The following is a 24,679-nucleotide window of genomic DNA, read 5'->3' as shown; positions in this document are numbered from 1 at the left end:
CTCAGTAAGTTTAACAAGTTAGCCAGTTAGCCTAGAGTACATGTGTCTTACAAACGTCAACAATCAAGAATAAGAAAAGTTGACAACAAAAAACGTCACATGAATTTTTTACAAACCTGCAGGTCTGCATCAGAGACTGCACGCTAAGGAAGAATCCCACATCCTTTTTATCCTTCAGATAGTCCAGCATTCTCTGCACACAGACAAAAAGATCGATAAAACATTTTCTTAGCAACAGCAATGAAGATGTTAAGATTGTAGTTAAAACTGTTGGTAGACAGCAACATATAATTGTCTAAAATCTATGACAAACTCCTACAGGCTCTATTTACCTGCTGTACATCACTGTTGCCTCCATTGAGGATGGAGATTCCCAGTTTGAGTGTGGAAGAAACCATGGCTCCAGGTTCGCCTGAAACATGACAATTTTTGACCCAATAAAAAGTCAACTTAGAGATAGAAAAGCTCTGCCGACGCATTATTTCAGATATAATTGATCTTGTTTTCAATTCAATTCACTTTAATGACCAAATAGCTAAACTGGTGGAATTTGGTTCCTGTACAGTGTGTAACAGCACAGTCCCATCAACATCATCACAAAACTCACAGAACTTAAGGAAACTGTGCATTGTGTTGCTCTGTGCTGGCATTTTAAAAACTGAACTGCCTTACAACATTACAGCATTTATTTACGTTGCATTCACTCACTGAGTCATTTGCCTTGGTCATCATTTGTTAGATTTTCTGTGTGTCGTTTAATATCTTAAACTCCACTGATCTGATTTTGATAAAACCTGAGAAAGTGGTGTTTCTCATTTCTGCATCTTAATATTCAGTGTTACATTGACTGAACTGTGGGGGGAAATGACATATTTGTCACAGATTAGCAATGATGAGTAACTTACATAGCAGATGGCTAAGGCTATGATAGCTAAAAGGTAAATTATTTAAGTCAGTATAATATCCTCACAAGTGACAAAAACATGTGTATGTGTGTGCATATGTGTGAGTAGGTGGCTTTAGGGAGGGTATAGCAGCTACCTTTACAGGCACTGATCATCTGCAGTACCATCTCTGCAGCCCCACGGTCGTGTAGACGGGACTGCTGGTACAGAAGCCTCTGTTTCTCCATCTCCTTTTCCTGTGGAGCAGAGCAGGAGGGACACAGCTGTAACCCTGCCAACACTGACTGCACTGCCCCCCGCACTCACTCGCACACAAACACACTTTGTATCCACATCCTTGTAATGTAATTCTAACCTAATTAAGACTATTAGACTAATTTCTCTTGTTAATTTTAATCTTTTTTTTCTCAGATGTAACCTGAAAAGTAATCTTGTAGCTCATGAAAGACATTTCTAATATAGCTCAAGCTATGAACAAAAACATGATTATTCATCAAGAAACAGCTTCAACTACTAAAAACACAATTTCTAATTTTTAAACTTTAATTTCTACTCAAATTAAATAAACAATATTTAGTTTGTAAACACTTATGACAGAGCTAGTTAGCTCTACCTGGATTTTATGCTAAGCTAGGTTAACCAGAACCTCTTGTTAAATTAGTCGGACAGAGATGAAGCTAATAAAAATCTTTTCGTCTGTGACTGTCACCAAGATGGCAAACAAGTATATTTCTGAAATTAACCAAATTTTTAAAATATATTTTCTTGATGGTAGAAATACTGTAAGATTTCAGGTCAGAAGCTGGCTGCAGCACTAGCCTTTTATTCACAGAAAAGCCAAATCAAAGCCACATAAAAGTCTTAAACACGCACATACACACACACACACACACACACACACATACATATTCTCTTCCATTGTACACAGTGTGTATTAGTGACGGAGGTCGTTATTCCAGCTCGTCATCTTCCAGAGGCAGCAAACATTCGATGGCAGCAAACATTTACCTCCCAGAGCATAACACACGCTTCACACACTCTTACGAGGAAGCAACAGCAGTTGTCTGAGTAACACTGACAGCATGCCATTCCTGCTACCAACAGCACAACCAAGTGTCTTCTATCTTACAGTTTCAACTATTTCAACCAAATAAAATTATATTATTAATGTTTAATTGCATGCATTTGCAAATCTAAGCTATTTGTTAATGTTACACATATAATATAGAAAATATATCATTTAGACCTGCTGTCCAAAGTTTAGAAATCATTAAATAAAGTATATTATATACACTGTTCATGCAACACTTTATGTTTACTTTATGCTGCTACATAATACAGTACATACTAAAGTACATTGCTCCCTTTGTAGAAAATGACACAGTATAGCTGCTGTAAACCATCCTGTTGACAAAAGAGGTTAGACTTGACCCACCCACTGCACACCATGCATACAGCCCCACCCAAAACACCCAGACCTGTATCTACCCCTCCCTCCACCCCCCCTCCCATAAGCCTGACCATGTATTAAAAAATATGGAGAGATTTTTTTCTAGGTTTTGCTCTTCTTTCGAGCCAAACTATGTGTCTGTTATACTTTGTGACGGGTGAAAAGAGACCGTATGTGATAGTGAGCGTGCGTGTCTGAACGTGTGTGTGCGAGTGTTTTCAGTGTGTGTGTTTTGGGTTTTTGCGACAGTGTATGTACGGCTGACTGTGCAGGCTTTTACTGTAGTCCTTAGTGAGCACAGAGAGGGAGACTTTGTCCAATTCAAAGTAAAGACAAACAAAATCAAACAAAAAAAAAAAAGGGGATTACTCGGGAGTTGTTAGATCTCAAACTACAGTTATCAAGTGAATCACTTTTGGGTGAACACCAGTCCAATTAGCAGGTGAGTACGGGAAGGTGTGAGTCAGGGAAAAGGTGGTGCGAGTCCAGGAGAGACTGACCACAGACACGCAAGACCAGGACAAGCAAACCGGTTCTACTGTTAGCAAACCTGTTGCAGGACTTGGCTTAATAATTGTTATCGCAGCTTCCAAAAGTAGCTGCTCAGTAAAGTCTTGGATGGCAACATCACATTTCTGATATCAGGTGCTAAAAAAGAAGTAAATAATGATGTTCAAATGACTGTGGGTGAGAGTCAACATTGAACTCATTAAAGAGACCCTTACAGTTATCTAAGGAATTTGCAGTGTAAATGGGTGTAATGCGACCTTCCAGGAAAAGCCATAAATCTCTATGACTACAACATCACAGTGTCCAAACCTGGCTTTGAGCAAATCAGTGAGATATCCATTAAGTTATTAGTCATATTAAAGGGTTGATTTACTAGGATTTATTAAGGATTTGTTTTTAGGTGCCGATGAGCATGTATTTCTTATATAAATAACAGTTAAGTGCTACTACTAAAAACTGCCCGTTTGACTGTTAGAATCTCTTTACTTTCCTTAACTAATAACAATAATCTGGCAAAAAAGCCCACAAAATCTGGCTTTCAAATACACAAAAAAGAATTTTATTTTTTAAACCTTTAGGAATCTCCCGTATTGCTTTTTTTTAATTGACATTTTTTTTGTCTTATATTTGCATTTCGAGCTCAGCAGCACAGATTTTACACTAGTTTTTGTGCTTCCTTGTTTTGATGCAGGTGGCAGTGCATTTAGATGTGTTTAACTGCAGCTTTACTCATTTACATAAGCAATCAGTAGATATATTGAACCATGCTTGGATGTGATTTGCGGCAGACTTAAATCAACCCCTAAAAACTTTTGGTGCACGTCAGGCTTGGAAACTGTGATTCTGAAATTAATCAGCTAGCAAAGGCTCAGTGGTTCGTTTCGAACTGGGTTTTTTCGTTTTGTTGTCTTTAGCTGCACCATCTCTCTGCACTCAAGTGCATGCAAGGAACGGAAGTAAAACAATTGAGTCCGCAACACTGATCTGACTGCTGGGCAGAGGCCAGCAAAGGCATGCACAGGTCAGTCCACCATAGCAGGAAATAGGCAAGTGGTGTGAGTGAAACGTGAGAAAAGACAGGAAGAGAAAAAAAAAATACGAATAGTGTAACAGGGGTCAGGTGTGGGGGGGGTGTGCCGAGTGTGATGACGAAGTGTGGTCACTTGTGGGGAGTTGCTTCTCCGCTGACTCCCCTGTCTCCCTTCCCCTGGTCCCCCCATACCATCTCTGTCTGTCGCACCTCAAAGGATGGCTCCTCCCCCTCCTGTTCTCCCCCTTCGTCCTCCTCACCAATGTGGCAGCTCTGGAGAGAGATGAAGGCAAATCAGCAACTGAGTACAAGGTCACATCAGATTAAGCAGAAGTAATTAACAAAATGAGCAATAAATATGAATAACAAATTGTGATGGCCTGTTAGTAGCTGATACAGCTTAGTAGTTAAAGCCTCAGACTTACAACATATACTTTTACCAGTACTACCTGTGCCGTGACACAAATCCACACTTTGTACATTTTGTTGATGAGGTGCCATTTTCACACGATCATCATGCACAAAGAGTATTTCACATTAAGGCAAGTAAACCACACTTAGTTTAGGGTTAAAGTAAATGAAGCTTTAGTTACAGTTCAGGTTAGGTAACTGAAACTATTTGTTAAAGTTAAGTTCAGATTTTGGTTAAATGACAAAAAGGGTTAAAGTTAAGATTTGGGTAGAAAATTACATTGGAAATCAACCCGAGCAGTTGGTGTTAAAGGCAAATGCACTTCATACAACCGTAGCCAACCCCCAAATTAACACCATACTTTCTGCTGTGCAATTATCCAGATAATATTCCAGGCAATACTGTGTTAAGAAAATACATTTCATTTTTTTCATATCATTTTCCATGTGCAGAGGATGATATGTTGTCATGACACAAAATTTTATGAGATGATGCTGCTGACGAGTGACTCTCTGGACATCGTACCTTTGCCATAATATCAGCATATGACATATAGAGATGGTCAACATCTAGCTTGCTGTAATGAGACAAAAAAAACAAAACAAGAATCAATTGCATCTCAGTGAGAAACAGAACTCAAAAAGGTGAGCTGAAGAAGAGGTTAAGACGCTCTTACGTCTTTTCTGTGAGAGCTGTGCGGCTGAAATGAAGAATCAGCTGATGAAGGGGGTCAGGCTTTGTCTCGGTCTCCTCTTCCTCTTCCTCCTCTTCCTCCATGGCTTTCTAATTATTTGCGAGAACACAAATCGTGACAATAACAAACACATACACAGCCGTACATCTCGGATTTAAGTGGAGGATAACTTACCGATAAGTCGTCAATCATCTTGTCCTCAAATGAGTAACCTTCGGTCTCTAACCAGTTGCGCTTGTATGCATCCAAGAACATGTTGGTTGCCCTGTGCCTGTGAGAGGAGGTCATTGAGACTTTATTTAGGAGGGTTTTAATAGTTCATAGAAAGGTTTTTGAGGTCTTTATAGATTGGTTTGTTATTAAGTATAAAGAGAATAATTACGTGGGGATGTTGTACAGGGGCGTCATCCTGAAGCAGGCGACCACAGCCCTGCGACGCTGTTTGGACAGAAGCTTGTGCCACACCATTTTCTTTGACTTGAAGGGATGCTCCGTCTGAAGCAAGAAAAACTTTTAATGAACAAATCCTTCCTGGGTATATTTCCCTGTTTTATATGCAACAGCCGCCTTTGCAGGGATACAGCTTCCTGTTGCTGCCTATGCAGGAGAAAATCTATAATGTAATCTACAACGTGGCAGCCCTAATTTGTGATTTTTGTCGATAAAATATGTGTACTTTGCCTAATGCAGCTGTGCAGCTTTCCTCAGGGCTGCTGCTGCTGCAAAAGAAGACTGATTTCTTTTCAATTATTCATACTTTGCTAAACCGTCAGATTCAACCCAATGATTTTAGAGTTACATGCCTACTTTTCTTAAAATTAGGCTGTGACTGGCCACCAAATAATATCTGCACCTTGTATGAAGTCATATGTGTTTGCTTGAGCTTGTGCTACTCACCACCTCAATGTGGTAAAGGACAGCGGACACCTCTTGTACTCTTTTCACCACCTTCTCAGGGTCCTCGGCATCTTCAGCCTTTCCAGACATCTCCTTATAAAGAGACATCTGCCACCGCATAGCCGGGTCCTCCACCTGAAACAAAGGGTCAAATATTTATAATAGATGTAAAGATATTTACAAGGGAATAGGCATATTTATTTTCTTCTTTAATATGTAAAAACAATTAAAAAGGTTCACTCACTTTGCCTTGCAGATGCAGATTGTTGTGCAAGAACTCCCTCACCTCTTCGTCTGTGTCTTTCTACAAGGGGAGAAGCCAAGACTCAGAGGACATTCATCATTTATTTAATCATTCAAGACAATCACAAATATCCTAAAGTTTAGTAAAGAGCAAAATACTGACATGTATTTCTGCCTCTATACAAATTCTTAAGTATGTTGGGACAGAATACAGTCAATGAGTTGGCTTCAAACACATCACAGTACCAGTGAGTATCTGATCTTGGCAAGATTGATGAGCTCCTGGTCTGCAGGAGAGCACATATTGAGGCCAATGGGGAGCATCTTCTTTAAAGCTGCTACGATAAGGGAGGTCTGCACAGAGTAGCGATCCCCCCGCCGCTTCTTCTTGGTACGCTCCTGCTCTGAGCCTCCAGACTAAAGAAGAGAAAGAGACATTAAGGCTGATCCATCACTGTCCGGCTTACAACCCCCGTACACACAACACACCAAAAAAAAATATTTTTCCGAAAATATTTTTGTGACATGAAAGGCTCTTGAGAATATCCGACAAAGTGATGAAGTAAAACTACGCCTTCGACCAAATGAAACAGGACAACAGAACCAACTGCCGAGAAATATCCTCCGCAATATCAACATGCTGAAAAACTGAATCGACAAGAAAATAATTATTCATCAGCTGAAATCAGACAGACCGACAACTACAGTTTCTTGTAAACAACAGGCTCCTGGTGAGGTTTCAGGTGCTTCGTTGCTGCATCAGCTACAGTCGTTACACACAATGCAGCCTCACTGTTAGTAGTGCCCGACAGAGGAAATCCTGTCCACCGGACAGCACACAGAACAGCACAAGACTCTGGGGTCAGCTCCATCGCCCTGGAGCTCTTCTCACACGCTCCTGTCCAGAGGCTACCGATGCTCATTACTGACTGTTGTCTGGCCCCACAGCGCCCTCCCTGCCCTTAAACGGCATGGTGTGTATGTGGGTCAAAAGTGCTCTTTGGGCAGAGAGAGGCATTGTAATGATCAGGTAACAGGCGCTCACTACAGTAATGCTCATCTGATCGCCAAGGAGAGGAGGTTTTCTCGTTTGTCCTACAGCAACCATGAAAAACATGAAACAGTGATTCAATGATTTAATATTTTAATGGTGTCAATGAATTAGACATGGAGGGACTAGTCCAGTTAGTATATATGATGAGAGCTACCTGGTGTTGTCAAGCTAGCTCCAGTTCCCCCCCTGACAAACCCAGCTAGCTATGCTACTGATAGGGCAAGTGAATCAATGGTGATAGCATAAGGATGGTATGGCTTTTTGGTGTGAACAGGTAGTGAACAAAAAGCCAATAATGTATACAATACTGAAAGGAGAAGAGTCCCCCAGCGCAGGAATTTTTATTACAGAAGCTGAAAGAAATCCAAGCGACAACAACAAATTTTAAAACATCACAAAATGGCACAGTAACACAGGCCCCACAACTGTACGCCACAGGGGGAAAAAATCTGAAGGCAAACTGTTTATCAATCAAACAAAAACAGGGGTGATGGCGCTCGGCCGCAGAAGTGCACACTTCAAATTAGATACACGACTGCTAAACCGAGCACCATAAAACCTCTCAGGCTACTAAAATCTACGGCAAAGAGCTTTCATCAAGCCACTCCGGACCCCTACCCACACATAAACAAACACACACACACACACACACACACACACCACTAACACACTCATACTCACACGCAATATTACTCAATCATACATATGTCCCACTCACAGAAAACATTTCAACTGAATCTACATTACACAGTGTATCATTTCACCCATTATCATAACATTGCTATCACTAAATGACTGGTGAGTTATTATCTAATGGTATCTATGTGTTTACAACTCTTTTTTTTGTGTGTATGCATGTGTGTGAACATCAGGGTCTGTGTGTAAGAAGTGTGGTAGTCCATGGCAGAGCTTGATGAAATGCCTTCCCAAACTCAGGTTGCCATGCGATCAGCACAGCGCTCGTGCACAAACACAGTCTAACCTCTCCATCTCCGGCCTAGTGGCCCAGCGTCCAACCCCCGACACAGGATATAAGGAGAAAACACAGTTAGCGACACTTCCTACTTCTGCACTACAAACTGCCTCTTACAACGTCCTGGAAATGGATAAGAAGTCATGTAATAGCCTGTAATATTCTTACATTACTAGAATCTGGTTATTATCTATAGAATAATCATTTATTATAAACTGATTATTATGTATAAAATAATCATTTACCTGACCTTCATATCCACAATATCTTAAAGGAAAGAAAGGAAATAACAGCTGATAATAGATCTAAATTGTTCCTTGCTTAAAATGGGAGTTGTTAGTGCATTATGAATTATTAGAGTTTAGTTCCTTGATGTGTTACAGCTCAAGATATGAAGTGATTGGACGTCTTAATAAATGACAGGCTTTGTTTTGTTCAGCGACTTGTCCGCTCGTCCGCTCTCACCTTGCTCATCTTGCTCTTACTGTCAGCAGTGAGGAAGGACATGTTGTTGATTTCATTCATCACCACAAAGTTCTGCTCCTCTCTCTTAAAGTTCTGCCAGAAATAACACAAACACAAAAAAAGGTGTTGCAGGACAAAATAGAAAAAAATCAGAAAAGACCACAAAACAGAAAGCAGAAGAGATGAGGAAGACAGGTGACTCACGTGGGATTTGGACCAGAAAATAAACACTTCTCCCACCATCCTGAAGAGTTCCTCAGCATCTGGGTCTGGACAGGTCAACCATCTTGCCCTGCAGACAAACACAGCAATGACAAAAATGGATTAACTCCACTGCTTAAATAAAGGTCTGTGAGTCCTAGCCAAGAGCTGATAAAAGACCTTATTTCATTACAACTAACCAAACTGGGTTATTTTTTTGCAAATGTCAGACACTTTCTCTGCATCATTCGGTTTTGCAGACAACATAGTCAAGTGGCATAATAGCGTCCTTAGATGCTGAAAAGGCTTTTAGCGGATGGCAGTTGGATTAACCTTTCAGCTAATTAATACATTTGCACCACCAGCTGCAGTACAAACACTTTAATAAACTTCCATCTTCCACTTTCATAAATGCATATGCTAGTGTTGCATTGGGCAGGTTCCATTATCACATATTTTATTTGCTCTTGCTATTAAACATTTGTAAGAAATAATTTGATTGCATCCAGAATGACCACTCTCTGCTTTGGTAGATTTTTCTGGATTTTTATTTTTCTGGCTATAAAGTTAATTTAAAGAAATATAAAGCTTTGCCACCTATAAAAATAAACATTGACCGGGTTTCTTTCTGACTAGTAAAGGTTTTGCTTTAGAATCCACATCAAATACAGCTATAGTCTGTGCATCATAATGTTCTTAAAGAAGAATGTAAATAGTAATACTAACGATATACAGTATTAATGCAACAGCAATAACGTGTCCTCCATATTATTAATAAAGTCATCAGTACATTCAGCTACCTGTTATTGTCCACGTAGCGGATGAGCAAGGGGTAGAGAGCGTACAGGTCCCGACACAGCACGGCGAACTCATCTCGGATGGTCCCGTTTTCGCTGTCCACCTCCGTCTTGCCCTCCATGCGCAGATGATCCTCCTCGGCCACCACCTTCCCTGAGCGTTTCTTTAGCTTTTCCATGGTGGGGATGAAGTGGGATTTAAGCATCTCCGGTTTAGCCCTGCTGACAATGGGCTGGGCAAACACTGGACAAGCGGGTACAAAAGGAATCAAGGATCATCAGCAGTAGTAAGAATGTACGTATTTTTCTCCAAATATGAGATGCACAAAATGTGAAAATGAAGTTGTCTAGACTCTATAATACATTTACTGCTGCTTGCATGAAAGGTAAATATCACTATAAAAGCATATTTTAGTAGTTTGCAAACACAAGATCTATCTAAACAACATTTATGATTCACAAATCAATTTAATACAGGATTATGGACACACTTTTCTTGCAAAAAAAAAAAAAAAAGTACCAGTTTAACTATGAAAACTGAAGAGCCCTCCCACTGATACTTTGCAGTTGCCAAACGATTCACCAGGTAACCACGGCTGGCGCAATCAGAAGATGTCACCTGGAAGCCTTTTGACTTATTGAGATTTATTAAGCTCACTGACCTGCCAATCTCTTCATCCAGGAGGCTTCATCTATACCCAGGTTGTTCACCACAATCTTCATGATGCTACCCAAGAGCTGGTTGAGTTGCTCGGAGGTGACAGCGGTGCAGAGCTGGCCCTCCAGGTCTGGGAAATTCTCCAGGCCCCGCTCCCACCAGCGAGGGAGGTAGTTACACAGCATGGGCAGGGTAATCTCAATCACATGGGGCATTTCTGTGTAGCGGGCCCCGGACTCAGCCAGATCATGGATCTCCTTCATCAGGATATCCAGCTCTGGGATGTCAGGGCACAGCTCCTCCACTTGGTTGGGAAGACCCAGAACTGAGGGAGGAAAGAGCAGAGAGGTCCAAATAAAAGATAAAGAAACAATTATTTATCAGCTCTTTCTTATAATTTGCAAAATAAAATGTGAGGGTGATGTGCTGGGATGGGGAAGAAAATGCTAAAACCCACTGGATCTCTCTCTGGGAGTCTTGGTGGTGTAAACAGAGAATGTGTTGAACTCATTCAGCGCTGGCTCAAGGAAAGCCACCGGCATCGCAGCTGCTAAGTGGGCCAAACACTCGCCGAGAGCTGGTCGCTGTCTGGACAGGTGAAAAATACCACAGAGTCATAATATTAGATTGTATACGTTGACCATTTTTCCTGTTGATGGTTTTTTGTTAAGTTTTTCCTCTGAATCAGAGGTCTTTAGCGATTTTGGGCTAAATCAATGAAATTTACAATTAAATCCCATGTAAATCTTTCATCTTAAATCTTTCCTTGAGTGCTTTTACAGCAGACCTCATCATTAAATCATGGTTTTTTTTTGCATACCAACTTGACTGAATAAACAAATAAACCAACAATCAACAGCAAAAACTACACTATTCTCTTTCAAATTAATTCCTTAGATCAACAGAGGTCTCTACTCACTTCTCTACATGTGGAGTCTTCACAGTGCCCAAAGAGTAGATGCTGCACATTGTACGATAGCAGGATATTTGCAAGTCGTCCACTGAGGATGCAGGGAAGAGAGGAAAAGCGTTAGTTTTGTGTCAGTCCTTTCCATCACCGAGTCAAGAGCCATAAAATTGTTAAGCGTTAATTCACTCACACATGACGTCATCTCCAAACTGGTGCTGAGCGATGTGGTCAAACAGTGAAGTGAGGACTGGCAGCAGGGCTGTGGTGGTGTAGTTGATGTTTTGGGCCACACCCTTTACCTATAGGACACACACGACATACAAATATCAGCTTACGAGAGGAACGAACAAGAGTGTAAAAACAGCCCGGCGTGGTGCTTTGTCTGACCTGGTTTCGACTGGACACTTTGCCCAGTTTCAGATTCTCAACCATCTTCTCAATGTCATCGGCAGCACTCTCAAAGAACTGACGCAGGCCAGCCTTCACGATCTCAGGCCCTGATTTCATGACAGTCCTTGAAAAGAAGGACACAAGAAATAGTCATAAAAAAAACATATATAATCTCAGTCAGTTTGTTTCTATTTTCTTTCTGTGTGCTGAGGGTGCAATGTGATAGATTGTGAGTTACCTGGCATCCAGCGATCTTGACAAGATGTGCAGACAGTTTACCACTGCACCTGAATCCGTTCCTACAAACGGCACATCAAAGATGCGTTGTCAGAGTGTATTAATCCACTATTTGCAAGAGCTTTTTAGTAGAGCGTGTTAGAAAACATTCACCAAAACCAGAATTACATTAAAACCCTTCATTTTTATCCCCATCACAGATACAATATATTCATAACTAAGAAAATGCAAACAGTTAATTATGAAACAGTCCTTTAAAATGTAACATAATTGATACCATGTGCTATATTCTCTGTGAATATACTGACTTCTTAACTGCAGTACCTCCATTTTGTAGTTTGACTTGGGTACATTTCAAGTGGCAGATCAGTTAAAGTGTTTAACTATCATGGCCACATGCTACTGGTGAGCCAAGCTGAGGGAAACAAGATCAGTGGGAAGCATTTGCTAGTGTCTAATGACCACTGGTAACATAAGAGTGACTGACTGTTAAAGACACATGGTGGTGAAGGGGGAGGACAATGAGGATAAAGCATATACTGCCTCATATAAGCCAGGATGAGAACACATCACGGAGCTGCATTATACTCGGGTTGTTGAAACCTGCTACCACAACAGACAATCATGCTCAAATCACTCTCAGTTCGTGAGTGCCAGTCTGAGTCTGAGGCCTTAAAAGCAGAAAAGACAACTCTGAAAAAACACCAGGCTGCAGAAAAACATCAAAGCCAAGCAGAAGATGAGTTAAAGAGAGAGAAGCATTAGAGGAGGAGATCCAGACGAGTGAGCGTGGGAGGTTGATTAGTATGTAAAAGAAAAAAAATATGACGGAGGAAGAAGTGGAAAAAGATCTGGAGAAATAAAAACAAATAAGACAGGAAGACAGATACAGAGGGACAGATATGGTGACAGGGCATAATGCCACCATGCAGATTCCTTACCAAAAAGAGATACTCTGTGCCTCACCAAAGCAGCCAACTTACAGAAGATACTGAGGTAGGAGGAGAAAATAGGAAAAGGAAGGGAGAAGGAGGGAGGACGATGAGGGGAAATAGGGCAGAAAAGATGTTTGAAGTGACACAGAAAGCAAAAAGGGAGGTCAAGGAAATAAAGGATATTGCACAACAGGAGAGAAATAGAGAGACACGAAAGAAGGAGATGACATACACTATCATAGAAAAGCACTGTACCAAAGGAAAAGCAAATGGTAAAGAGTTCAAGTAATTCAGAGAATAAACCAGTCTTTTTTAAATAGAACCTTTTTGTAAGATTTTACTGAACCTACCTGGCAATCATTTCCTTCTCCTTATTGGAGGAATGCCCTCCACTACCCAAGACTTTAGCAGGAGTGGAGAGGAAGTAGAGGCAGTGATTCTTGAAGTACTGATTGATCAGCGGCAAGAGAATCTGTAAAAAAACAACAAAAGATTATATAAATATTATTTGCAGAAATTTTGCACAGTTGATCTGTCTCCAAACCATCAGTTTTGGCAAGAATTGTCTATGTTGAAGTAAGTTTCAGCAAGAGCCCAACCCCTACCTCCTCTACATGTGACCCTTGACCTCCTTGTATTAGCAGAAAAACAACAAGAGAACTCACTAAAGCATGGAATAGCTCACCTTGGCAAAGAATTTGATCTCTTGTTCATGCGGTGATTTCTCCACTCTACCGCTGCTAACCACAGCCTCTGTTAAAAAAAACAAAATTAAAAAAAAAAATGTTGGCCTTTAATCAAAAGGGAAATGTTGAAACTAGAAAAGACCACACTATAAAAGTTCTACGTCCATGGGAAGCCTTTGTCTTTGTCTCTCAAACTACAGTACCAAGATGAGCGATGAACTCCTGGGCGATGTCCATCCATTTGAGAAGCTTCTGGAGGAAGCCGTAGGCAAAACGCTTCTCAATGGAGGAAATGTCCTGCTCCATGTCCTTTAGACCCCTGCGCATGGAGAAAAGAGTGAGTAAAAAGGAAAGAAATAGAGAAATTGAGCACACACACCCAAAAGTTCCTATGTATACCAGTGCAAGTGATGAAAAACTGTTGTTTGACAGAGTATGGACAGAGCTGGCTAGTGGAAACACTAACTAATCCTAAGCTGCAATGGTGAGAATGTCCTGCCTACCTCGTCACAGCATATCCATTCAGTTGGAGGAACTTGAGCAGGTCCTGGGCCTTTTCTCTGTCCCTGGCCTTCTCCTTAGCCGTCAGGGTGTCATAAGGCACGAGCAAAGGATGGGTACCACCGCCTAAAAGGAGCACAAGAAGAAGATTTTTGGAATCAAAAGGGCTACGAACCAGCTATGTGTAATGGTGTGTAATAGAAATCCGTTTTACCTTTGGCCTGTAGCTCCATCTTCTTCTTCCTGCCCCAGGTGTTGTGATAGTTTTCAGCCAGCTGCTCAGCCATAGACTGCATGGAGATAGTGAGTGAATTAATCTGTAAAGCTCCTGGCAAATGTCCAACCAAAATATGAGACCTATTAGTGCTATGGAAAAAAAAACACATACCTGCAGCTCTCTAGACAGGGCCATTGCTGTGATGTCTATTGGCTGAGGGTTGTAGCCTTGACTGGGATCATAAGTGGCCTGAAGACAGAAAAAAAACATTATATAGAGCAGTGTCTCTCCATGGGAGGTTTCGGGACCTCTGGAGGATTCAAAGAGGTTCCCAAAAAAAGGAGATTGCTTTAAGTTCAACATAAGTTCACCCATTAATTTAAGCCCAAGTGGAAAATGTATAGGAATGCTGATATTAATAGGTCAACAAGTATGTACAGTGCTTTTAACAGGTAGGTCTCACCCTCTTTTTTATTCCCAGAATATAGAAGTCAAGATAAAGGAACCATAAATGAAAAATAAAAGAGTCACTCTAGAGCTCCAGATCATCATCATTGCTTTTGTGTGAGATGCCACACAGCAAGCATAAAAAAATCCTCCAGAATACTGATTGTTTCTTCAGTCGTCTGACTCGTACCTGAGCAGTTTGGGAGATTTTTCTTGTGGCAGCCTTCTTCTCGACTTCTATCTCCCCATCCCTGGCTTTCTCCACGGTCCACTCCCATGCCAGCATGGCTTTGATGGATTCTTTAATGGGCCAGCGGTAGATCTCCTTGTCCTGAGAAAGAGAGATAAGAGGGCTAAGAAAATTAACAAGGAACCTGTAAATGACATATTTAGAATCTGTGAAGATCTCAAAATTAGAAATGAAAAGTTCATGGTTCAGGATTACTAGTTTAGCCTATGTGCATATTATCAGGAAGACAGAAAGTGACGAACCTTTTCAGAAAACGTTTTGTATGGCCGGAGCATTGGGTGCGTCTTAGCGTTGTCGTCTAACGCCTCTCCGTAGGTCCAGTTGTTCTGAATCTGAAAATTGATTTAACCATTGAGACAGTCATTAAAACTTTAAAAAGTGTTTCAAATGAACAAACACAGACTTGATTTATAACTGGTGATTTTAACTTTTTACAACTGACCTTTTCAAAGGCCCATTTGTCATGAGTGTGCTCTGCATACTTGTTGATGAAGCCATCAAGCCTCTCAGGGATTATTGTGCTGTGAAAAGAAATAACTCACATTTAATACTGCGCAGGTTATGAACTAAACTTAACTTTGAAACGCCTTTATTAGCTGGTAATAACTTTGAATTTATGTATTGAAAATTTAGTGTGGTTCTCTGTCCTCTGTACAGCTCCTACATTTTTAAAATTGGAAATTAGATACTGAAGTACATTCATGACAGCTTTTAAAAAAACAAGTTAAAATATCTAATTACAAGTACTCATTATGGACACACTGGTCATTATGCATTAACACACATATAACACCAAATCAAGAGTTCAAATTAAATGTTTGTATTAATGATTTGCTGTTGTATGTTTAAAGTAACGTTGTGCATTAAAAACATTATGTGTTTTAACTGTATTGTTGCGTATTTACAGTATTTCTGTAAGCCACTGTGAACTATTTTTGTTAAATCTATTTTTTCCTCCCAGTGCTCACTTGGTGGTCTCCACTGGTTTGGGATCAAAGTTGCCTTCAGCATCCACAGAGGCCTTCTTCTCAGTGTGAGAGGAGTAGCTGGCATCCACATAGTCAGGAGGGATGGCTCCTGCTATAGCACAGAGGCAGGGCATGGTGATCTTGAAGAGCTCTGCATCAAATTTCTAAAGTAAAACCCAGGAAACCCAAGTTAATAATGACATAAGCTTAAACCCTGTGTAACTGTACAGTAGAAACACTGTAGGAAGACAAAAAGAGGTTCATCTCTCACCTTGTGTGCCAAAGATTCAAAGATTCCCCAAAAGAGTTTACGAGAAAGATGCAGCTCCTCCTCTGAGGTCACCCCGAAGTTAGCCCATCCGTTAGGCAAGCAGTAATACTTCCAGCAGCGCTCGTAGTGATTGGTCAACAGCTGAAACAATCAAATCATGGAGGGAGGTCATTGGCGGGCATAACAACTGTTAAATGCACAAAACCACTGTAATGTAATCTGTGTTGGTAATGCATACTCTCCACCCATGACACAGTCTACTCAATCTGTGTTTATAATGACTTTAGCTATAAAATAAAATAAGACCAAACAAATACAATGAAATTAAACAGCAGCCAAACCTTGAGAGGCATCTTTGCATATTCATTGAGGATGGGCACATCGAATACCAGCCTTCTGAGCAGATGCTGTAGCATGGAGGGTCGAAGGTACCTGTGAATATCATCAAAATGTTTCATGAGGAATGTAACTCTTTAAAATAGGCAAGGATATTGTTTCTTTCACATTTTTTCTAAATTGAGAGATTCGGATTAGTACTGACTTGCAGAGCGACATGAGGCACTCCTCAATGACGTCCCGCTGAGCCTTGGTAAGGGCTCGGCCACGGGACAGACGGTAGATGGTGTGGAGCATGGAGTCGATCATGATGGCCCGATGGTCCGTCCCAGCAAACAAGGGGGCGCACTTGGTGAGCAGCGGCAGAACAGCTGAACACAAGTAGCGGTTCAGTGCCAAAGCCATTTCAGTCGTACTGAATGCCACCTATAACCAGAGAGGAAGACAGAAAAACCAATGATTGCACATAAACATACAGATTTCTAGAGTTGACAGAAGGGAAATGAGTCTTGTCCTACTCACAGTGTCCAGAGAGGCTGAAGCCCTCATGTCTGGCAGGAAGCCGACCTCCAGAACATGCAGCAGGAAGTCTTGGTTATCAATACCATACACTCTATCAAGGAACAGCACCATGGAGGCCTTGTGATCTGGCACAAAACTGGCAGACATCTTGGGCTCAATAATCTGACCATCTGTGGTTTAGAGAGAAGTCGTCATACATGAAGGAGGATGCCAAAATATGCCAAAATGTTATACATTTACACAGTACACTCAGATTCAAATTTTGTATCTAACCTTTGCCATAGGCAGGGATCTGCACAGGCAAGCTGATGACTCCCACCAGGTCCTCTATGGGCACCAGAGACCTCAGGATGGCCCTGATTCTTAGAGCTTCACCCTTGCCTGCTTGGATCAGCTATAGATAGGAACATTTAGGAATTACTATACGTGACTAACCACAGCTCATCAAATACCAACTGGTCCACTGTGCCTGGAGGTCTGAGAGAAATCAGTGTTGTGAAAAGCCTTCCTACTCACATGCATCTCAGGGGCGCAGCGGCCCAGCAGATCGATGAGCGCTGAGTAGAAAGACATGATGGCATTTCCCAGATGCACACGGTTCTCCTCCTGCTGTTCCTCACCACCAAACCTGCCAGTCAAGAAAATGAGCAGCGAATATATCTATTGTATCTATTCAATTAATTTTATTTGGGGATCTTTAAGATACAACAAAATATGAGGGATAAAGTAAGAATACTCATTTCTAACATCATCTTATGATCATGTAAAAAAATTCTAAGCACAGCTGCGATCTTTCAAAAACTACATCAATATATATATCGCAGGAATGTGGATGATGATGATGTTTTGAAAAGTCGTAGCTGTGCTTAACTAAGATTTTGGGAGTATTAATGTGCTGTCCAGACATCTTTTTCTATAACTGCTTTATGCCAACAAACCTGGTACATATTGGGATGTGCAAACACTACAATGCAGCATAGTTTTAGAACAATACACAACACAGTCCATTAATTGTCGAAGTTGTTATGTAGAGTCAAACAGTGCACTATCATATCTATTGTGCCCTCACTTACATGAAGCGTCTGTCTTTTTTGACAGTGGGTCCATCCCTCGCTGGATCCTCTGAGATCTTGATGGCCTCCTCCATAGCAGCCAGCAGACCGTTGCCACCCTCTCCTCTCAGGGCCGGGCCGAAACACTCGGGACGACGGATGAGCAGACGCACCACAACGTTGGCGTTCTCCTCCACGCTCTCTCCTGTGTGCAGCAGGTGTGCTAACGTTAGCGACAGTTACACGCAACTCAAAACCACAAATGTAATGATAGTGATATGAAGTTGCTGACCATTAACAAAGACTGCAAAGCGGAGGAAATCCAAGTATCTCTCTCCTCCACAGGGGTTCCAGCCGATGTCAGGGTAGCCCTTAGACAGGAGCATTGGACACATCTGCAGCCCGCAGCCCGCCAAGTATGTCACCACCTACATCATCATGCATGTGGGAGAGACACCAAGAGAGCTAAGCTATAAGTTAACAAGTCCACTGTAACATTTCTTGTATTTTTCTTTCTTGTCTTTCGTATTTAATTTCTCAAACCATGTCCAAGTCCTGCTCCTGCAGAGCCAAGGCCAGCTCGTTGTTGTCAATGCAGGAGGCAGCAGCCACATCCAGAGGGGTGGACCCACGCATGCCTGCAAATGGGAAAATGGCACACACAGTGAGTCTCTATTTGTTAATTTTTCTAGGTTTTTACCAATTTTTGATGAAAAAAAGAAATCAAAAGGTATAGATGGTTTTAAACAAATTGTATCTAGGTTTTTCTTGCATCCCAGGCATCAAAATGAGTTTTATTTTCTGCTGTGAGAGGAAACATTTCACACAACAGTGAACAGGATCTTCTCACTGCTCAGTTTAGAATAAGATCTTCACGTCTTCAGATATTCAATATAAATCCATTTTTTAAAATAAAGATGTACAGTACAGCAAACAGTGTGATAGGTGACCGACACTGACCCAAGCCGATGCCGCTGTTCTGTAGCAGGTAGGTCAGATGGTCAAACATGGAGCGCTGGTTCTGTCTGCTGATACGACAGAAGTAACACAGGAAACGGCAGCAGTTGGTCACCATTTGGGGGAATCGAATCTCCTGGAGAGAAAAAGTAACGTGCTGTTACATTATATCTACTGTAGATTATGGCGATAAAGTCCAAAGAGCATCTAAATTACACTGGTTAGAATGAATAAGATAAAGATAAAATAAACTAGACAAAGTGACAAACATCACAGTTACCTTTGAGTCTCCTCCTCCACCCAGTACATTGACCATCACCTCCATGACAGTCTCATGCATACCAAGAGCTCTCATCAAATTGGGGTGTTGGTAGAACACTTTGTTGTTCATGATATTCCTGGAAAAATTAAAAAATACCAAAGTCCAAATCAGATTTTACTTTAACTTTTGAAACATTCTACTGTGTATTGGTAAATGGCTTTAGTAATTTGTACAGGTTAAGTTCTGCTAACACACTGACACTTTAGGGCAGAAAGCCACAGAGTCAAATCTAAAAAAACACATTCATTTTTCAACTTTATCTCTACTACAGATATCATCACTCCCACACTGACCCGATGCTCTGGATCATGAGCCGCTCCTCCTCCGGGCCCATCTGGACGATGAGAAGTGAGCGGATCTGTCCCAAACACTCCAGTAGGTCCATGGTGTCCTGATAAGACACTGCGTTGATGGCGTAAGCTTTGGGCAGCGCTCGGGTCAGCTCGCCGAGTCCGTCGTACTGCCGGTGGAGCAGGCTGAACATCAGACGCACCAGCTCAGGGTTCTGGATGAACGACTCCTGGGCCCAGTGAATCATGGTGTGGGAGATCAGCTCCTGAAGAGTGCCTTGGCGAAGTGGACACAGAGAGGTACAGTATGTTTGTTGTGTAATATCTCTGATTGTGTTAGACTGCTGTGCACTGAGTGGCGTATTTTGATACTTTTGGTCTGGAACTGATGTTCTGTACAATCATTAAATACCTTTTAATTTTAGCATAACCGTTTTCCATTTTCGAAATAACTCATAATTGGTTTCCCCATGAGTTTTACTTGTCAACAGCATTTTGACACCACTAAAATTCCAGTCAAAACCAAAGTAATTAAACTCATTTTCACATGAAATGTAAGCACCTGCCATTATTTTCGACCCTATATAAAATAAATAAAAGTTAACTTTATGAAACAAATGTTATTTATGAAAAATGTCGATCCAGTCATTCAAATATAAGTATTTTGGCTGTTAATCTTACTGGGTTTTGGGTCCTCCTCGACCTCTGGCTCCTCCTTTTCCTTCTTCGCGCGTATGTTCTTTACTTTGTCTACCAGACTGAGGAGTCTGCCCCTCAGTGAGGTGTCCACCTCCTCCTCCTCTGCCTCCTCCTCAATATGTATGCCTGTGCGTAAAATGGGAATTCAGCATTAAGAGCGTAAAATACTTAACATAAAAAGGCATGCACACCTGCAGAGTAAAATATACAAAGGATCTTTTAAGAAGTCTGTACCGCAATGAAGTAAGAGGTCATTGTGGAACTCTCCCAGAGTGTCCCGCACATCCTCAGGCACTGGACATTCCTCATCCTCTGGAAAGTGCTTGAAATTTGTCAGCATAAGAACCTTGAAGAAGAACACAGTAAGACAATCCCATCAGCGTTTGTTGTTTGTTGTTTTCCATGAGGCGTTTTTATAAATCTCTTGGGGTTTCTTCGGATCTTTCACAAAAAAAAGAATGCTTATATTTGTTCTTGTCTTCTCTATGACATGTTTGACATTTGGCGCCTGATGCACATTTCTTGATACTACTCATAACAATTAAAAAACCAACCCCTACTCCAGTGAATGCTCACTCAAAAATCATTGTGAGAATGACTCAATCCAAAATACATCCAAATGTTTAGTACAGTGTCTGTGATCTTAAATAGCCAGACTTCCACCTCCTCAAGCTCATGGACTGTAGACACTGGGCCATTGTTATCCTTCAAACCAATAAAATGACAAAATGAAGAACTTGTTTGTATCCAACTAAAAAACATCTGTCTCCAAAGGTGTGCATTTTTAGACTCAAAGCCAACCAAAAGCTATTGAAGGATTTCAAAAGGTGTTATTATCCCAATTATTTGACAAAATGTTTTCCAGACCTTTGTGGACATAATGCTACAGAGTTATGAATGAGTGACACTACACAGCTAAGCCAGTCACTTTCATCAAGAAATTAGCTGTCAAAATATAACTTCAAGGAGGAATATTCTCCAAATATTTAAAACCCCATAACTTGTATTTGGTGAGTCTTAGGAAGGTTTCTGTAAAAGAAAAACCAGTACCTGGTCCAGTGGCGGTGAGCGGAACTCGCGAGTCTTGCGTGCAGTCTCAGCAGCCGACATGGTGAAGGCTCTCATTAACTGGTTGTAACGAACTCGTTGGTTTTTCTGAATACCGTGGACAAACTGGTCTGAATAGGCCACAATCGCTTCCACTCTGTGTCGCAGCTCACAGTCGCAGAAGTACTGAAGAAGTGTGCACATCTGAGAGAGGAAGATAAGAGAGGAACAAGAGTTTGAGTTTGTGTAATTTGCAAAAATATAAAATAACATGTATTTGAATATTTCACAGCTGTCTACATGTGGATGGCAGACAGTGTTTCAATATCAGAATGACCTGCAGTTTGACAGACTCTGGCAGCTTCATCTGGAGTAATCCCTCCTCCAGACCCGCCTCTTCTTCTTTCAATTCTGCCTCGATGGCCTCTGCCTCCTTCTCCTCCTCCGCCTTTTCTCCATCCACTTTTCCTCCTTTGGCTTCTCCCTCCTTCTCCTCCTTCTCCTCCTCCTTCTCCTCCTCTTCTCCTTCCTCCTTAGGCTCAGCCTCTTCCTCCTCCTCCTCAGGCTCTCCTTCCTCTAGATCTTTCAGTTCCTCCTCATCCTCGTCACCAACCCCTTCGTCCTCGAGCTCCTCAGCTGTTTCCTCCGTTTCCTCTTCCTTTACTTCTGCTTTTTCCCCTTCAGGAGCTGCAACCTCCTCAGGTTTCTCTGCCTCCTCCTCCTCATCATCATCCTTTCCACTGAAAACATTGGGATCAATCATCTTGAGGATGTGCTTAGTGTCGTCATCATTGAAGATGCCCATAATGAGGAGCGTACTGATGAGCTTCAGGATTGGGACAAAGTGGAACTCCACGCTGCCACCTACTGGATCCCGCATAGCCTGGCTACCATCCAGCACAGCCTCTGTTAACATGCTAATCGCCTTGGTCTTCAGCTCCTGTGGGGGAAAGATAGAAAATAAGCAAAAGGCAACTGAAATTTCATTACATGTTTGCACCAATGCAACCTGCCTCTTACCTGCAGAGGGAAGACAGGACTAAGGGTGTACAGATCAGGGTCCGTGCCGACAAAATTGATAGCTGAGAAATGCAGTTTGGGTCGTAAGCAGGTGGTGAGACCCACACCGGGGAGAGAGTGGGCCTTCTTTGCATCAGGATAGAGATGGATGCTGAGAGTCTCGTCAGTCATGGGGACAATAAACTCCCTGTTGGTGCCCAGGCGTGCCCGCTTGGCAGACTCTAGGTGGATGCTGATGAGCAGGTCGTAGTAGCCGCTGCGGAGAGGTCCGGGCAAGTAGGTGTTCTCGATGGCGTAGAAAAGCTGGGATTCATCCACGTGGCTGCACAGGGCGTGAGCCACTCGGTTGTTGCCGAGTGCACACACAGCGCAGTAGAGCATGAGGGTGTGGAAGTGGAACTTCATGAGATCCTGGCGCTCCGATAGCTCCAGGATGTCAATACACCTGAGGAACAAACACATACTCAAATATCAATACTGATGAGGTAACCATATCATAATCATAAAGTAAAAAAAATACATAATACAAAGTGAACACATACATATATATGATCTCCCCTTAATCACACTTTCATATTTTAAACATGCATTATGTTGTAGTTCCACATTTGGCAAATAAATTGCTCATTTTGATTCTTGTTCTTTTGTTTGTGAGACTGATTCAAACATCAGACAGAAAAAATTAAAAGCAGAGCCAAAATATCAGAACTTCCACTCCTGAAACCTGTCGGGCACCGTTACTGTCTCTGACCTGTTCTCCTCCGGGATGTGCAGGGCCATCATGATGAGAGGTTCAGTGCACTCTACCATCCAGCCCAGCCTCTCGCTCACTCTGCCCACCTCCGGGTCGAGGAAGTGATTAGGCATACGACTCCAGATAACTGGTGTCAGCATCTGGACATCCAGCCTGGGAGGGCATTGGGGGACTGCGTTATTACGCTCGCTGCGGAACATAGCTGCCGAGATGGGCATGATGTTCTGATAAGAGAGATGAAGACAAGAGTAGAGGAGGTTTAGACAATCACAGAAAGAAAAAAAGGAAGTAGACAAGGAGGTTCCAACCCATGTTCAATCCATGCACATATTCACATAAGATTTAAGTCACAGTTACATTGAAACAGACAGCAAAACCCACAGAAACAATCATAATGCGATTATGTTACAACCAAAGAGGCTGCTGCGCTATTAACCTTATGAACAGTACTGATGTCTGTTTTGTCCTGATTTCGCTGGAGGGAATGTTATGTCATCCATACACTGATGTCAGAGATGCAGCTCTCAGTTGAGTAAAGCAGGGTCAGGTCATCAGGATCAACAGCTACTTAGAGCTGGTTGTCATCTGCATATCAGTGAAAATCAGTACTGGGCTTACAAATGATGAACCCTGGTGGTAAACATAGGTGGTAACTGAAAAGCAGTGGACCCAGGACATAACCCTATCAATTGAACAATTATTGAGAATAACAATCAAAAGTTGTTTCAATTTCTGTTGTTTTGTTGTACACTGCAAGAGTGTCTACGTGAATTTACGGTCTGGTTTTGCTCCACTTATGTTCTTTTCTGGGTGGTGTAAGAAGCTGAGTAAGAAGAGAAAAAAATGACTTTCAGACAAAAACATACACTGCAATATCTGAGCAAAGTAATTTCTGACCTTAAGTTTGCCCAGCTCCAGCTGCAACATGTTCTGACTGGAGGGCTGAACGAAGACAGCAGGGAACAGCTTGGTGTTGGGCTCCACCTGAAACAAAACACTTGTGGTTTTACTTCTCCACAGCGTCTCATAGCTCCTCCAGACTAAATGAAAGTTGAGTCTGAGAAACACAAACATGAATACACATGCAACCTACACAGTTTAGACTCTCCTTACCTGGTAGAAGGTGTTAATCTCCTTTCCATTGGCTGTAAAAGTCATTAGACCTGTTGCCAGGTCGACCAGGCAGCCAATCACCATGTCCTCCTGGCTGAAGCGGGTCTGCTGAGTGCTGACCAGGTCACCTCCCCACACCATGTAACAGTTACTGTGCTTCATACTGCAAGGAAACAGCAAACGCACTCCTATGTTAAAAACTAATCTCAGTTTAACACATTTTTCTGTTTTTTTAGTTTTTGCTCATTAAGCTAGCTTTGTGCCATCACAGATTTATTTTCCTATAGGTGTGGTGAGCATATAAATGTAGAAAAGAAGGGGACCAAGTATTAAACCTTGGGGGACACCACCAGAAATAAAAGACAGAATCAAGTTCCTTATTTCTTCACTACCACTGTTACTTAGTTTGATAGTCAGGAGTAGGCAGCTTTAAGAGACAGATTAGGGACAAAGTACAGTTTAAAAC

The 24,679-nt window shown here is 41.7% G+C and overlaps 1 protein-coding gene across 7 annotated transcripts in view; it reads right to left on the bottom strand.

Annotated features, from left to right (window-relative positions):
• Positions 1 to 24,679, bottom strand: part of ryr1b (ryanodine receptor 1b (skeletal)) — a 76,319-nt gene that overhangs the window by 17,714 nt on the left and 33,926 nt on the right. For 2 of the 7 annotated variants that reach the window (XM_067595343.1, XM_067595345.1), the window contains exons 32-83: positions 24,214 to 24,376; positions 23,998 to 24,084; positions 23,098 to 23,324; positions 22,347 to 22,791; positions 21,664 to 22,266; positions 21,330 to 21,530; positions 20,514 to 20,625; positions 20,262 to 20,405; positions 19,584 to 19,857; positions 19,249 to 19,366; positions 18,972 to 19,104; positions 18,555 to 18,649; positions 18,304 to 18,439; positions 18,033 to 18,216; positions 17,476 to 17,587; positions 17,233 to 17,353; positions 16,960 to 17,129; positions 16,643 to 16,863; positions 16,443 to 16,533; positions 16,102 to 16,242; positions 15,831 to 15,994; positions 15,305 to 15,383; positions 15,105 to 15,194; positions 14,803 to 14,943; positions 14,337 to 14,414; positions 14,163 to 14,238; positions 13,951 to 14,074; positions 13,651 to 13,766; positions 13,447 to 13,514; positions 13,112 to 13,233; positions 12,768 to 12,817; positions 11,828 to 11,888; positions 11,587 to 11,713; positions 11,390 to 11,498; positions 11,209 to 11,290; positions 10,747 to 10,877; positions 10,294 to 10,614; positions 9,635 to 9,875; positions 8,838 to 8,925; positions 8,634 to 8,726; positions 8,178 to 8,192; positions 6,388 to 6,558; positions 6,143 to 6,202; positions 5,899 to 6,033; positions 5,384 to 5,496; positions 5,176 to 5,272; positions 4,984 to 5,090; positions 4,833 to 4,884; positions 4,088 to 4,168; positions 1,042 to 1,141; positions 333 to 412; positions 117 to 193 (exon numbers count right to left, since the gene is read on the bottom strand). In XM_067595343.1, the coding sequence (XP_067451444.1) occupies positions 117 to 193; positions 333 to 412; positions 1,042 to 1,141; positions 4,088 to 4,168; positions 4,833 to 4,884; positions 4,984 to 5,090; positions 5,176 to 5,272; positions 5,384 to 5,496; positions 5,899 to 6,033; positions 6,143 to 6,202; positions 6,388 to 6,558; positions 8,178 to 8,192; positions 8,634 to 8,726; positions 8,838 to 8,925; positions 9,635 to 9,875; positions 10,294 to 10,614; positions 10,747 to 10,877; positions 11,209 to 11,290; positions 11,390 to 11,498; positions 11,587 to 11,713; positions 11,828 to 11,888; positions 12,768 to 12,817; positions 13,112 to 13,233; positions 13,447 to 13,514; positions 13,651 to 13,766; positions 13,951 to 14,074; positions 14,163 to 14,238; positions 14,337 to 14,414; positions 14,803 to 14,943; positions 15,105 to 15,194; positions 15,305 to 15,383; positions 15,831 to 15,994; positions 16,102 to 16,242; positions 16,443 to 16,533; positions 16,643 to 16,863; positions 16,960 to 17,129; positions 17,233 to 17,353; positions 17,476 to 17,587; positions 18,033 to 18,216; positions 18,304 to 18,439; positions 18,555 to 18,649; positions 18,972 to 19,104; positions 19,249 to 19,366; positions 19,584 to 19,857; positions 20,262 to 20,405; positions 20,514 to 20,625; positions 21,330 to 21,530; positions 21,664 to 22,266; positions 22,347 to 22,791; positions 23,098 to 23,324; positions 23,998 to 24,084; positions 24,214 to 24,376 (7,227 nt within the window). The remainder of the gene's footprint in view (positions 1 to 116; positions 194 to 332; positions 413 to 1,041; positions 1,142 to 4,087; positions 4,169 to 4,832; positions 4,885 to 4,983; positions 5,091 to 5,175; positions 5,273 to 5,383; positions 5,497 to 5,898; positions 6,034 to 6,142; positions 6,203 to 6,387; positions 6,559 to 8,177; positions 8,193 to 8,633; positions 8,727 to 8,837; positions 8,926 to 9,634; positions 9,876 to 10,293; positions 10,615 to 10,746; positions 10,878 to 11,208; positions 11,291 to 11,389; positions 11,499 to 11,586; positions 11,714 to 11,827; positions 11,889 to 12,767; positions 12,818 to 13,111; positions 13,234 to 13,446; positions 13,515 to 13,650; positions 13,767 to 13,950; positions 14,075 to 14,162; positions 14,239 to 14,336; positions 14,415 to 14,802; positions 14,944 to 15,104; positions 15,195 to 15,304; positions 15,384 to 15,830; positions 15,995 to 16,101; positions 16,243 to 16,442; positions 16,534 to 16,642; positions 16,864 to 16,959; positions 17,130 to 17,232; positions 17,354 to 17,475; positions 17,588 to 18,032; positions 18,217 to 18,303; positions 18,440 to 18,554; positions 18,650 to 18,971; positions 19,105 to 19,248; positions 19,367 to 19,583; positions 19,858 to 20,261; positions 20,406 to 20,513; positions 20,626 to 21,329; positions 21,531 to 21,663; positions 22,267 to 22,346; positions 22,792 to 23,097; positions 23,325 to 23,997; positions 24,085 to 24,213; positions 24,377 to 24,679) is intronic. The other 5 variants (XM_067595346.1, XM_067595348.1, XM_067595347.1 and 2 more) reach the window with 3 other exon arrangements.

This window comes from Thunnus thynnus, chromosome 7, assembly GCF_963924715.1.
Source record: "Thunnus thynnus chromosome 7, fThuThy2.1, whole genome shotgun sequence".
Classification (NCBI taxonomy): domain Eukaryota; kingdom Metazoa; phylum Chordata; class Actinopteri; order Scombriformes; family Scombridae; genus Thunnus; species Thunnus thynnus.
The sequence above is the reverse complement of the archived record's forward strand: the minus strand, read 5'-3'. Positions and strand labels throughout refer to the sequence as shown.